This window comes from Eptesicus fuscus, chromosome 13, assembly GCF_027574615.1.
Source record: "Eptesicus fuscus isolate TK198812 chromosome 13, DD_ASM_mEF_20220401, whole genome shotgun sequence".
In the NCBI taxonomy this organism is placed as follows: Eukaryota; Metazoa; Chordata; class Mammalia; order Chiroptera; family Vespertilionidae; genus Eptesicus; species Eptesicus fuscus.
In genome coordinates, this window is record NC_072485.1 from 3,498,625 (window position 1) to 3,513,083 (window position 14,459).

The 14,459-nt window shown below is 46.1% G+C and overlaps 1 protein-coding gene across 1 annotated transcript in view; it reads left to right on the top strand.

The window, feature by feature from the left end:
- The first annotated feature begins 2,022 nt into the window (after positions 1 to 2,022).
- BUD13 (BUD13 homolog) overlaps positions 2,023 to 14,459 on the top strand; it is a 36,080-nt gene continuing 23,643 nt past the window's right edge. The window contains exons 1-5 of the mRNA XM_028158505.2: positions 2,023 to 2,188; positions 4,263 to 4,356; positions 9,350 to 9,434; positions 11,406 to 12,209; positions 14,013 to 14,317. Of these exons, the coding sequence (XP_028014306.2) occupies positions 2,046 to 2,188; positions 4,263 to 4,356; positions 9,350 to 9,434; positions 11,406 to 12,209; positions 14,013 to 14,317 (1,431 nt within the window). The 5' untranslated portion in view covers positions 2,023 to 2,045. The remainder of the gene's footprint in view (positions 2,189 to 4,262; positions 4,357 to 9,349; positions 9,435 to 11,405; positions 12,210 to 14,012; positions 14,318 to 14,459) is intronic.

Consider the following 14,459-nt stretch of genomic DNA (forward strand, 5'->3'; position numbering starts at 1 on the left):
CAGCTGTGAGGAGTAGGGCCGGTGCTGGCTGTGTGTGTTTGCTCAGGATTGAGGAAGCCCTTTAGTGCCGCCTCTAATGCCTCAGTGTCCTGGTCTGTTAAATGGGGATAATAAAAGCAGCTACTTTGTAGGGTTTTTGTGAGGATTAGTGAGTTAGTAATTGTGAAGTGCTTTTATTTATTTTTTGCTAATCCTCACACAAGGATATTTTTTCCATTGACTTTTTAGAGTGGAAGGGATGCAGGGAGAGAGAGATCAATGTTGAAAAGACACATTGATTGGCTGCCTCCTGCATGTGCCCGACCAGGGCCGGGGATTGAATCTGTCCTTGAGTAGGAATTGAACCTGTGACCTTTCAGTGCATGGGCCTATGTTCTAATCACTTATGCACACGGGCCAGGACGCAAAGTGCTTTTAGAATAGATGTATTTTCTCATATAAAAATTTTAAGGTGACTTTCTGCTTTAAACCCTTTCTGGGAAAAAGTAGCTATAAATAAAATCCCAATTTTAAAGATGAAGAAACAGCCTCAGAGAGGTTAGGTAACTTGTGCAAAGCAGTGTAACTGAAGATAGAAATGGGCTGATGGGGCTGAGAGGACTATGCTGCTAATGTGTGCTGGAGTAGAAATAGGAGCGTTTCCAAGTGTCTGCAGACACCAGGGCTGTGTGGAGTTCAGTGTGAGGCGCACCAAAGGGGATTAGCATCCAAGGCAGGGTTGCTTATGGGTACTGTCGGGGCCCTCCAGCTATGAAGCCCTATGTTGGTCCAGTGTTCCCTTCCCACAGCCTGCCTTCATTTCTGGGCCTGTGCTGTGAGCCTCAGTATAGCCAAGTGGTTAGAAGCTCATGCTCCAGTGCAGAGATCTCCAAACCTATATTTGAACTTGTATTCCAAGATATGTGTATTTATAAAGTGTAACAATACCTTCTTGACTAATATACTTTAAAACAGTGACAGAAATTTAACTTAGGAGATAAAAAGAAAATTTATTTCAGAAACATTGGGTTACATCTTGCACCCCAGTTTACTAGTTTCTGCTTCCAAGGGTTGGTCATGTTTTGGTGGTGTGAAGTTGGGCAAATTCCTTAACCTCTCCAAGCTTCAGTTCTATCTGAGGATTGTGAGGTTTAAATGAGATAATTCAAGTAAAGCTTTTAATCCACAAGAAGAAAACTCTCCCCCCAAAACTTGAATATTGGAATTCAGTTTCTCTCACGTAACCCCTTTTGCTACGCTGGAAACATCCAGGTCCCTCCCACTGGCCAGGTTCTGTATGAGAGGTAGCCAGGAGCTATCGTCCAACATGGGAAAGTTATAACGCTTAGAAGCCTCTACATTCTTCTAGTGATTACATTTGGTTTGCAATCCCGATTTCCTCTTAAATTTTTTAAAATTGATTTCAGAGAGGAAGGGAAAGGGAGAGAGAGAAACATCAATGATGAGAGAATCATTGGCCAGGAATCCAACATGACCTCCTGGTTCATAGGTGGATGCTCAGCCACTGAGCCACTCCAGCCTGTCAGATGTCCTCTCTTGAATGGTACTCAGAAGCCTGAGAGCAGATTCCTTCTCCCTAAACATACTTACACTAATAAAACCAACAATACTCTGTGCCGGACATTGTTCTAAGCATTTACAGTCCTCGCAATCGTTGAGTTAGGTGCCATTATTGTCAGTTTGTTAAATAACTTGCCCAAGGCCTAGAGCTAGGAACCCACACTCAGATACACTGGAACTCCGGAGCCTGTCTTTAACCCTGCGTTCTGCTGGGGCGGGGGCCGCGTGGCCGTGGCCTCACGGCTACAACCGCGCTTGCTGTGTGGCTGCTGAGTGGGCAGACGGTGGACTGCGGAAGAACCACAGCGGCGCCTTCGCAGGGATGCCGACGGACGGCGGGCCACGCCACCCCTGGAAGCTCGCGAGAGCTCGTCCCGGCTGCTTCCGCAGTCCCCGGCGGTCCCGCCACTTCCGGTTCCGGCGCGTCCGTTTTGCGTCGCGGATTTTGACCCCCGAGCCGAGCCGTCGCCCCGCCCCGCGCTGCCATGGCGGCAGCCGCCCCACTCTCCAAGGCGGAGTACCTGAAGCGCTACTTGTCCCGGGGCGATGCCGGCGGCCACGCCGGTTCCGAGTCCATTCTCAAGCGTCGCAAAAAGCGGCCTAAGCCTGGCGGTGCCGGCGGCAAGGGGTGAGTGGGTCTGGGCGGGGCTGCCGCCCCAATTCCTCCCGTCTCCGCGGCCCGCTCTTCCTCGATCCCCGCCGGGCTGAGGGCCCCGCCGAGCTGAGGGACGCAGGGAGCCTGCCCGAGCCGGGACCGCGCCCCCGCGCCCCTGGGTCCTGTGTTCAAGCCGGACTGTGACTTGCATCCCTCTTTCCCCGCCTCTGTAGCCTTCAGTCGTCTCGGGTGGAGAATGCACACTGTGCCCGGAGAAACGGGGGAGCGATGCCAAAGCCTCCGCGCTTGGTGCTCAGGCCCTGCCGGCGGCGCTCTCCCATCCCGCCGCTGTGGTCCCGCGGCCACCTGTGCCCACTTCCCCCCGTTACTCCGAATACTGCTGCTGCTGACAGTAACAGCACTTACATAGCTCTTGTCACATGCCAGGCGCTGTTTTAGGCATTTTAGACGTATATGAATTCTTCAGCTTTGCATTGCTACCATGAAGTAAATGAAGCCTTAGTGGATCAGGATGGGCGCTGAATCCAATATAACTGGTGTCCCTTTAGGAAGAGAGAAGTCTGGCCTGTGGCTCAGGGGTTGAGCGTGGACCTATGAACCAGGAGGTCACGGTTGAATTCCCAGTCAGGGCACATGCCGGGGTTGCGCTCCATCCTCGGTGTGGGGCGTCCAGGAGGCAGCCGATCAGTGATTCTCTCATCATTGATGTTTCTTTCTCTCTCCCTCTTCCTCTCTGAATTCAATAAAAGTATATTATAAAAAAAAAAAAAGAGAGAGAGAAGGTTGGACACAGTAACAGGCTTAGAGGGAAAACGACCAAGTGAAGGTGGAGGCCGAGATTAGACTGGCTGCCCCGAGCCAAGGTATGCCTGGGCTACGGGAAGTTGGAAGAGTCAGGGAAAGAGACTCCCCTGGAGCCCAGTGGGCTTTGCCTTGCAGATACCTTGCGATTTCAGACTCAGCCTCCAGAACTGTGAGGGAATGCATTTCTGTTGTTTTGGGCCACCCAGTTCGCCCTAGGAAACTAATATATCTTGTAAAGTCTAATAAGTCCATAGGACGGATCCATTTTCTTCCTGGTTTGGCTTTCACCTTATTCTTGCCTTCTTCCTTCCTGCTCTCTGACTTCTGTGGATTCTTTGGAAACAGTACCTTGTAGTGAAAATAGCTTGAGCTTTGGAGCAACACTGATCAGAGTTTGAGTCCTAGCTGTGCCACTTTACAGGCTGTGTGGCTTTGGGGATATTTAATCCCTCTAAGCCTTAGTTTCCTTATCTTTGAAATGAGAGTAATACTAAATGATATCACTTATATTAAATGGTGGTGGTTGTGCTTAGAGATATATAAAGTGATCTTGGCTGTTCAGATAATAACTGTTCACACCATGGCAGTCATTGTTATTTGCAGTCCGTCATAGTTTATCTGTGTAACAAATACTTATTGAATACTTCTTATGCTAGTTGCTGCAGGGTGTTGAGGATACCAGTCTGAATGAGAAAGTCTTAGTCCCTATCCTGATGGAGCTTATAGTCTAATGCCGTGGTCGGCAAACTGCGGCTCTCGAGCCACATGCTCTTTGGCCCCTTGAGTGTGACTCTACCACGACCTGGGCGAGTCTATTTTGAAGAAGTGGCGTTAGAAGAAGTTTAAGTTTTAAAAATTTGTCTCTCAAAAGAAATTTCAATCGTTGTACTGTTGATATTTGGCTCTGTTGACTAAAGAGTTTGCCGACCACTGGTCTAATGGGATACAGACTTTAAACAACTAATTTTGCAACTAATTGATTTATTTCCTTTGTGATAAGTGCAATAAAAGTACTTCAGGAATGTGTAACGGGTTCTTAGTTGGGAGAGTAGTTAGGAAGGTATTCTAATGGAAGTTATAGTAAGTTCTTCACAATGAGTAAGAGTTTCCCAGTAAAGAATGAGAACAGTGGGTTAGGCAGAGAGAAGGAACTGAGTATGTGAAAACTGATGTAGACCTTGTAGGATTTTGAGCTTTATCCTAAAACCAATGGATAAATGTTCATAGGCTGTTACCTAAGAATGTTTCTCCTTTTTTATTGCCCCCCCCCCCCCCCATTTAGAATGCGGATTGTGGATGATGATGTGAGCTGGACATCTATCTCCACCACTAAACCAGAAAAAGAGGAAGAGGAAGATGATGGTGATTTGCCTGTGGTATGTATCTTTTGAGGCTGTAAGGACTGTGAAGTTCAAGCCTTTCAACCTCAACTCCCAGTGCAGGGCAGGTTTGTAAGAGGGAAAGTTGGGCAAAGAATACTTCTAAAGAAGTACTGTCTTCTTTTTTATGGAAGGGCCCATCAAACTAAAAATGGGAACTAATCCCAGAGAGAAGCAGGACTCCACAACATCAGTGATAGAGCTAGGATAGAATTAGCCAGGTTCAATGTGTTGGAATGTACCTTAAAAACAATGCTCAGGTTCAATAGTAGGGAACTTTCTCTTTGTTTCTTTTATTCATGACTCAACTAAACTTTAAAATTTGTATGCTCTTGTGTAAGTACTGGAGATATGTGGATTAAGAGAACATGGTGTTGGTATTCTAGCGGTCATACTCTAAAATGGGACTTTCAGATAATTTCGGTAATATGATAAATGTTGGAGCTATATTTCACATATGTACCAAGTGCTCTTAGAGCACAGGGGAAGCAGGCCACTTTTTATTCCATTGGGAAATTCCATAAAGAATGTAAATATCTGACATAAATTTTTTTATTTTTTATTATTTATTTATTTATTTATTTTATTTTTATTGAGTTTTTACAGAGAGGAAGAGAGAGGGATAGAGAGTTAGAAACATCGATGAGAGAGAAACATCGATCAGCTGCCTCTTGCACACCCCCTACTGGGGATGTGCCCTTGACCGGAATCGAACCTGGGACCTGGTCAGTCTGCAGGCCGACGCTCTATCCACTGAGCCAAACCGGTTTCGGCTCTGACATAAATTTTGAAGATAAGAACCAGGTGGACAAAAGCATAGGCAGATAACCTAGCATTGGTATAGCCATGGAATCTATGCTGAGAAACAGGTGAAAAGGAGAGTTGTTAATAGGCTGAATTGTGGTAAAAATGAATTCCAGATGAGTATATTTAATGTTAATCCCCAGCATATTCTACAATAGATTACTTAAAAGATGATTTGTTAGTAATTAAAAGGGAAACAGTGATCAAAAGGAACCAGAATGTTAGAATCAACCACTTAAATCTAATTAATGTTCACATTTGTTTTTGTTTACGTTATAAAAGCCGTGTATACTTACTAGAGACCCGGTGCATGAAATTCGTGCACTTGGGGGGTTCTTATCTTCAAAATTTATGTCAGATATTTACATCCCTTAGCCCGACCTGTGCCCTCTTGCAGTCCGGGAGCCCTCGGGGGATGTCTGACTGATGCGGAGGTGGGAGAGGCTCCTGCCACCGCTGCTGTGCTCACCAGCCGTGAGCCTGGCTTCTGGCTGAGTAGCGCTCCTCCTGTGGGAGCACACTGACCACCAAGGGGCAGCTCCTGCATTGAGCGTCTGCCCCCTGGTGGTCATTGTGCACCATAGCGACCGGTCGTTCTGCCATTGGGCCAAAACTGGCTCTCCAACATCCTTTGAAGGTTCCCAGATTGCGAGAGGGTGCAGGCCAGGCTGAGGGACCCACTGGTGCACGATCGGGACTGGGGAGGGAAATGGGAGTTTGGCCAGCTGGGGAGGGACTGTGGGAGGGCTCCAGGGCATGTCTGGCCCGTCTGGCCCATCTTGCCCATCTTGCTCAGTCCCAATCAGCCAGACCCTAGCAGTAAGCTAACCTATCGGTCGGAGCGTCTGCCCCATGGTGATCAGTGCATGTCATAGCAACTGGTCAACCAGTGGACTGTCTGCCCCCAGGTGGTCAGTGTGTGTCATAACGACTGGTCGACCAGTCAACTGTCTGCCCCCTGGTGGGCAGTGCACGTAATAGCGATCAGTTGAGCGGACTTAGCATATCATTAGCATATTACACTTTGATTGGTTGAATGATCAGCTGGAAGACCGGACACTTAGCATATTAGGCTTTTATTATATAGGATGATAGAACTAGAGGCCTGGTGCACGAAATTTGTGCAGGGGGTGGGAGGGGCAGGGGTGTGTGTCCCTCAGACCGGCCTGCACCCTCTCCAATCTGGGACCCCTTAGGGGATGTCCAACTGCCAGTTTAGGCCCAATCCCGAAACCGGAAGTTGGACATCCCTCTCACAATCCAGGACCACTGGCTCCTAACTGCTTGCCTGCCTGCCTACCTGATTGCCCCTTACCGCTTTTGCCTGCCAGCCTGATCACCCCCTAACCGCTCCCCTGCCTGCCTGATCGCCCCCAACTGCCCTCCCCTGCCAGCCTGTTCACCCCTAACTACCCTCCCCTGCTGGCCTGGTCGCCCCCAACTGCCCTCCCCTGTAGACCTGGTTGCCCCCAACTGCCCTCTCCTGCTGGCCTGGTCGCCCCCAACTGCCCTCCCCTGCTGGCCTGGTCGCCCCCAACTTCCCTCCCCTGCTGGCCTGATTGCCCCTAACTGCCCTCCCCTGCCAGCCTGGTCCCCCCCAACTGCCCTCCCCTGCAGGCCTGGTCCCCCCAACTGCCCTCCCCTGCAGGCTGCCCCCAACTGCCCTCCCCTGCCTCCCAATCACCCCCAACTGCTCTCCCCTGCTGGCCTGATCACTCACAATTGCCCTCCCCTGCCGGCCATCTTCTGGTGGCCATCTTGTGATGGCCATCTTGTGGCGGCCATCTTGTGATGACGTGAGGGCGTTACGTGAGGGCGCGAGGACCACCTAGGCTTTTATTAGTATAGATATTTGGAAAGCAATATGGGCTAAGAATATTTGGGAATTTTAAGAAACGTGAAAGTTTTAAAAAGAGTGTAGAAGTAACTTATACTGTGACTATCCAGAAGTAACAACTTCTAACATTTGGATGGATATCTCTTTAATTCAGAGATTATACATACTTTTATTTTTTTCAAATATAATTGGTTTTGAGCCTACTCTTCCACTTAATAATATATTGTGAATACTTTAGTAAGACTTTCAAATATTCTTTGAGAATGTGATTTTTAATGGTTGCATAGTAGTTCAGTATACATATTATTTTTAAGTGTTCTATTGCTGGACATATGGGTTGTTTCCTGTCTTAAAATATCATAATGCTTTGATAAACATCTTGTTCACAAATAATCTCTTATTTCTTTATTCCCATGTAGTGAAATTACAATCCTTTGGAACTATAGTTCCATATTGCTTTCCAAAAGGTGGTACCAATTCACACTCCCACTAGTGGTGTAGGAGAATGCCAGCTTTTGCATTTCTTCATCAGTACTTAAACATTACAACAGCAACAAATTGGCAAACCTATACCAGTTTGGTAGGTAAACAGTGGTATCTAGTTTCTTTGAAAAATAGTGAAATGAATAGTTTTTCATATGTTTGTTGGGAATTTCTGTTTTATGAAATTTCTGGTATTTTGTCCTTTTTTTAGAAAATTGGGATTTTAATTTTTTTACTTATTTAATATTTATATAAGAATATATTACCTGTTTTACACATCATAGGTATATTTTATCTTTTTCCTTTTCATTTATAATAGTTTTGACATTTAAAAATTGTAAATTTTATGTGATCCTCTATTAATTTTTCTTTATAATATTGTCTTTTGCTCCTATGTTGGCCCCAAAACCAGAACAAGGAAGGTGTTAGCCCCACTGCTCTCTATACTGGTTAAACCAGATCTTGGTTATTGAATTCATTTTTATTACTGCAAGACCATCACCACCACCAGAAATAATAGCAAAATAACTAGGACAATCACAATAGCAGTGGCAGCACAAAAATAATAGGTATAATTTACTGAGCATTTACCATGTACAAGCACTGCTAAGCTTACATGACTCATTTCATTGAGTCCTCAGAGCAATCCTTTGAAAACTGCTTTTTCAAATGAGGAAATTGAGGCTTAGAGAAAATAACTTGCCAAAGGTTACACAAATACCAACTGGCAGACCTGGGGATTTAGGTCTCTGTTCATCTTGCTTGAAAGCCTGTGCTTTTAATGCCCAGTGAGCGGTCTCAAAACTAGGTTATATGAGGAATGTTGGTAGGATCTTGTGAGAAGAGAAGAAGTTGAGAGGAATTACGACCTGGGTTTGAATTCCAGTTCTGCCTCTTGCTAGCTTGTGATATTGAGAAAGTTATTTAACTTTGCTAAGTAATAGTTTGCTCTTTAGTATTGTGGACCCTTTCTTTTCAGAGCTATTGTGAGGATTGATTGAGATAGTAAAATGCAATACACAGTGCTTTACACATACTTGCTATTCTGTAATGAGAATTTATTATACCAGACATCTTTGAAAGTCTGTCATGTAGAAAGAGAGAGGATCAGTTGTCAAAGGTCAGAACTAGGGCCAATGGGAAGAAGTTATAGGAAGATAGATACCAGTCTGATAAAACTAAGAACTTTCTAGCACAACCTCAAAATACAGTAGACTACTAAATAACATAGTGAGTTTCATGTTAGTGAATTGATTCCCTGACAGGGAGGAATGGGTGAGTAATCATTTATCAAGGATACTCTAAAGAATATTCCACATTTGTTTGGCAGTTTGGATGAAGTGAAATGTGGTTTTCTCTCTTTAAGATTCTGTAATTCTGTGTATATCTTCATGACTTCTTTTCGTTGGCTTCAAGAGTGCCTGCTGTTGTAACTACCTAATACAAGGAAGGTTTCCGAGGCACTGGAGCCCTTATGAGTGAGTGATCGGCACGACCAGGAGCCTGCCTGTTTTCACCTAATGCAATATCATAGAAATAAAACGGGCAAAGGAATTTAGCTTTTATCTTACAGGGGGCAGTCGTGTCCATGGCAAGTTGGTAAAAAGGTTTGTAATGAATAAAATTAACTTTTGGAGGGAAATTGATTAGTTGGAGAAAGATCTAGAATTAAACCATCCAGTGGCAATCAGGTATTTATGGAGCACACATAACTGAGGACCACCGTTGGATGCTCATGGCTGTTTTGGGTCTGTGTGTGCGATGTGTGTTAGGAATGGGAATGGTTATAACTTCAGGTTCTTAGACAACAGTGCTCCTTGTCTGGACCCTGTGGGTGTCCTCAATGTAGTGTCCTCATTGCCACAGGTGGCTGAGTTTGTGGATGAGCGGCCAGAAGAGGTAAAGCAGATGGAAACCTTTCGTTCCAGTGCCAAATGGAAGCTTCTGGGAGGTGAGTTCCAACAATAGATAAATCTAAATTTCCCATTTGTAGGGGAAGCCTTTTTCTTTTCTTTTTTTAGGGGAGTGCATTGTTTTAGTTTGTCACTGATCCTGAAAATATAGTATGACCCTGACCTCATTTCCTGCTTCTGCCACCTTAGCCTCTGTTCTTAGAATGTTCATCTGCATATTTTAAATATTGCACACGGACTCTGGAGTCAGACAGAGCTGGATTTGGATATTCATTCCACCACTTATTAGCAGTATGACTTTGGCAAATTATTTAATTTTTTTGAGCATCAACTTTCTTATCTATAAAACTAGAGGCCTGGTGCACGAAATTCGTGCACGGAGGGGGGGCGTGTCCCTCAGCCCAGCCTGCACCCTCTCCAATCTGGGACATCCCTCTCACAATCCAGGACTGCTGGCTCCCAACTGATCACCTGCCTGCCTTCCTGATTGCCCCTAACCACTTCTGCCTGCCAGCCTGATCACCCCCTAACCACTCCGCTGCCAGCCTGATTGATGCCTAACTGCTCCCCAGCCAGCCTGTTTGCCCCCAACTTCCCTCCTCTGCCAGCCTGGTCACCCCTAACTGCCCTTCCCTGCAGGGTTGATCGCCTCCAACTGCCCTCCCTTGCAGACCTGGTGCCTCCCAACTGCCCTCCCCTGCTGGCCATCTTGTGGTGGCCATCTTGTGTCCACATGGGGGCAGGATCTTGGACCACATGGGGGCAGCTATATTGTGTGTTGCAGTGATGGTCAATCTGCATATTACTCTTTTATTAGATAGGATAGAGGCCTGGTGAATGGGTGGGGGCTGACTGGTTTGCCCTGAAGGGTGGGAGTTCCCTTGGGGCATGGGGCAGCCTGAGCGAGGGGCCTGTGGTGGTTTGCAGGCCGGCCATGCCCCCTGGCGACCCAAGAGGAGGCCCTGGTATCTGGAATTTATTTACCTTCTACAATTGAAACCTTGTAGCCTGGAGCAAAGCCAAGCCTGCTGCTTGCTCCGTGGCCAGCAGCAATTTCTGTTGGAGTTAATTCACCTTCTATAATTGAAACTTTGTAGCCTTGAGTGGAGGCTTAGGCCAGCAACAGGAGGCGTGGAAAGCTTAGCTTCTTTGGTTACCGCGGAAACCCAAGCCTCCCTCCCGCTCTCAGTGGCTGTAGCCATCTTGGTTGGGTTTATTTGCATATTTCCTCCTGATTGGCTGGTGGGCATGGCCTGGCTGGTGGGCGTGGCTTAGGCGTAGCGAAGGTGTGGTCAATTTGCATATTACTCTATTATTAGGTAGGATGTGGGTAATATTTATCTCCTAGGGTTTGAGAATTAAATGAGGTAATCTACCTTGGCATGTAGTAGGTGATCAGTAATGCTGATTCTTTTTTCCTGGTGATCTCTCCCCCCAATAAGGAGCTCAGTGGCGTGGATTAGTTGACAGCACTCATTTTTATGTGGCACAGGTTTAGTGAACATGCCTTTTGAAAGAAGAGAGTAAGTAGAAACTCACTCTTCTAGGCTAACTTTTCTAGGCTAAATATCAGTAGGAGCCTCTGTCTGGGAACTCTACACAAATGGGGTTTTGAGAAAAGCATTGGGTTGGGAGATAGAAGACTGGGGTTCCAGTCTGTCTCTTCATCTTGGAGTTGTAATCTGAGGTGAGAAGCCATTCAGCACCTTGGAGCTTCTATTTTCATGACTGTAAACAAGATGCCTGCCCCACTTGCCTTACAAGGTATAAGATGAAAAATGTATTTAAAATGCTTTGCAAATTTATGTCTTGTTAGGCAAATAAAAGAGATTATTTTTAAGATGTTCATGAGTGTTGGTTTGCTGCCCCTAAGCAAAGGAGCTGTACAGAGTAGTTTTGGACTTTCTGAGTAGTTTTGAGGTGTATGCTGCTGGGGCATCTTTTGAAACTGGATACTGGTGGTGAACACAGAATTTGTGGGAATCTGACTCTTTGCTCTTTGTGTTTAGGCCACAATGAAGATCTGCCTTCACACAGGCATTCCCGCCATGACTCCCCGGATCCTTCTCCGCCTAGGAGGGTCCGCCATGACTCCCCGGATCCTTCTCCGCCTAGGAGGGTCCGCCATGACTCCCCGGATGCTTCTCCGCCTAGGAGGGTCCGCCATGACTCCCCGGATGCTTCTCCGCCTAGGAGGGTCCGCCATGACTCCCCGGATGCTTCTCCGCCTAGGAGGGTCCGCCATGACTCCCCGGACCCTTCTCCGCCTAGGAGAGTCCGTCATGACTCCCCGGATCCTTCTCCGCCTAGGAGAGTCCGTCATGACTCCCCGGATCCTTCTCCACCTAGGAGAGTCCGTCATGATTCACCGGATCCCTCTCTGCTCAGGAAGCATTATCGTCCTTCAGGTGTATCTCCTAGAAGGGCCCGTCATGACACACCAGATCCATCTCCTCCGCGGAGGGCCCATCACAGTTCCTCAGATATTTCTCCTCAGAGAAAGGCCCGTAACAGCTCCCCTGACACATCTCAACCTAGAAGGACTCTTGACTCCTTGGACACATCAAAGCTCAGGAGGGCCCGTCATGACTCCCCTGATTCGCCTCCTAATGTTCCTCATGCACTGCACAGAACCAAAAGCAGTAAAGCCCCAGAAAGAGCCTTTAGCAAAACTTCTCCACATCGGAAGGGGCCAGGACCCTCTCATCCCTCAGTCCCGAAGAACAGCAAGTATGAATGTGACTCGGGCCTCTCTCCACCACGGAAAAGGCAAGCAAAATTTCATTATGGAAATAAACAGCATGAGTCTAAAGGTGAGCATTGATTGTCCACGTGGGGACTTGTTCCCTAGGCACTTTATTTTGAATCTTTTACTTGTTAGGTAGTTATGTCTTTAGAAATGAGAATGAAGTTTCTTTGGAGAAATTTTAAAAACTATAGGGAAATGGTGAGAGGTTGGACTGAAGAGTTAAATATTTACAGTAGAAGGGAAGAAGTGTTTATATATCCTTTTGTTGTCCTCACCGGACATAAAAGTGCTATATGTTTGTTGTAGGAACATCAGAATGTCTAGATATATATAGAGAAGCAGAAAAAAATCATGCAGACTTCTGTTATTCAGAGGCAATCACTAGTGTTGTAGCCAGTGTTCTTTTTAGTCTTTTCTCTATTCATTTTTTAAAGATTTTTTTTATTGATTTTGAGAGAGAGAGGTAGGGGGAGAGAGAGAGAGAGAGAGAGAGAGAGAGAGAGAGAGAGAGAGAGAGAGAGAGAGAACAGGCAATCTTTTGGTGCATGGCACAATGCTCAATCGACTGAGCTACCTGGCCAGGGCTCTCTGTTCATTTTTGATATAGTTTAGCCCTCTCTGTGCACTATTTACGTGTTGCATGCATTATCTTGCCTGGTTTTTTCACTTATCATTAACTTCCCCATGTCATAAAAACATTTCTTTGTTAATATAATTTTTATTGGTGTTGTATTACATAAATTTAGTTAACCATTTCCCTAATACTGCATATTTTAGGTTATTTCTAAATTTTTGCTCTCATAATCCCCATATAATGAAAGTCTAATATGCTAAGTGTCCAGTTGGCCGTTCAACCAATCAAAGCGTAATATGCTAATGATATGCTAAGGCCGCTCAACCGCTTGCTATGATGTGCACTGACCACCAGCAGGCAGATGCTTCGACCGGTAGGTTAGCTTGCTGCTGGGGTCCAGCTGATCAGGACTGAGCGAGGTGGGCCGGACACATCCTGGAGCCTTCCCGTGGTCCCTCCCCTGCTGGCCAACCTCCTGCATCCCTCCCTGGCCCTGATCATGCACCAGTGGGGTCCCTTGGCCTGGTCTATGCCTGCTTGCAATCTGGGACCCCTCGGGGGATGTCAGAGAACTGGTTTTGGCCCAATCCTGCAGGCCACGCCGAGGGACCCCACTGGTGCATGAATTCATACACCGGGCCTCTAGTTCTATAATGAACATCTGTGTACGTAAACTGTTCCCATTCTGAATGATTTCCTTCTCTGCTTCTAAATAGGTTTCCTGGAAATTAAGTACTTCTAGATTTGTTTCCTAGAAGCTAAGTAGAAATTGATTTTCCAGGTTAGAGGTTGTGTGTTTTAAAGATCATTGATACATATTGCCGATTGCTTTTTTGGGAGGTAATTTGTGATGCTTATGTTTATAATTCAGGCCTGTGTGGTGAAAATTTTTACCCCATTTTGTCCCCAGTTACTGTTTTAATTTTTAAATTAAAATACATTGTTATCCTTTAGTCTGAGGACTTCAGAATGTATCCTAGTTAGTTTTAACTTAACACACCATTGAGATCTGCGTGCACGTTATTTTGCCCATTCTGAGTGTGGTTAAATGTGACATAGAGGAATATGTTGAGATCTCACACACAGTCACAGTCGCTGGTGACTTGGGAACAGAACTCCACATCCTGCCTATTGGTTTTAAAAACTGTCCCTGACTTTGCTCTTCTCCCATGTCATCTGATCTTGTGTTTAGGTTAGTGATGCATGAGGACTAAATGAATGTCCAACAGTAAGTGGCTAAGTTCTTTTTAAGATTCCAACATGGGATTAAAGACTTTATTCTTTAATTTCTAGGCTCTTCACCCAGCCATAGGAAATTTCATACGAGTTCGTCACCTAGAAAACATCAGAGTCACACGTTGGGCTCTTCCTCCTACCCAGGTGACAGTCGGAAAACCTCTGATTCAGACCTTTCTCCTCCGCGGAAGAAACCAAGTTCAAGGCCCCAGGGTTCTGATTCAGATCTGTCACCTCCACGGAATAGACCTGGGCGCCACAGCTCTGATTCTGACCTCTCTCCACCAAGGAGGAAACGGAGGGCCAAATCCTCTGATTCTGACCTGTCTCCACCTCGAAGGACTCAGCCTCTGGGAAAGAAGGTAGGAATTTTCAGGAGCCATATCTTCTCTTAGAGCAGCGGTTGCCAACTGATGGTTCGTGGACCGCTGGTGGTCCGTGAGGTCCAAAAGGTTGGCAACCGCTGTCTTAGAGTGATTCCTGTCTTCTAGCTCTATCCAAGGC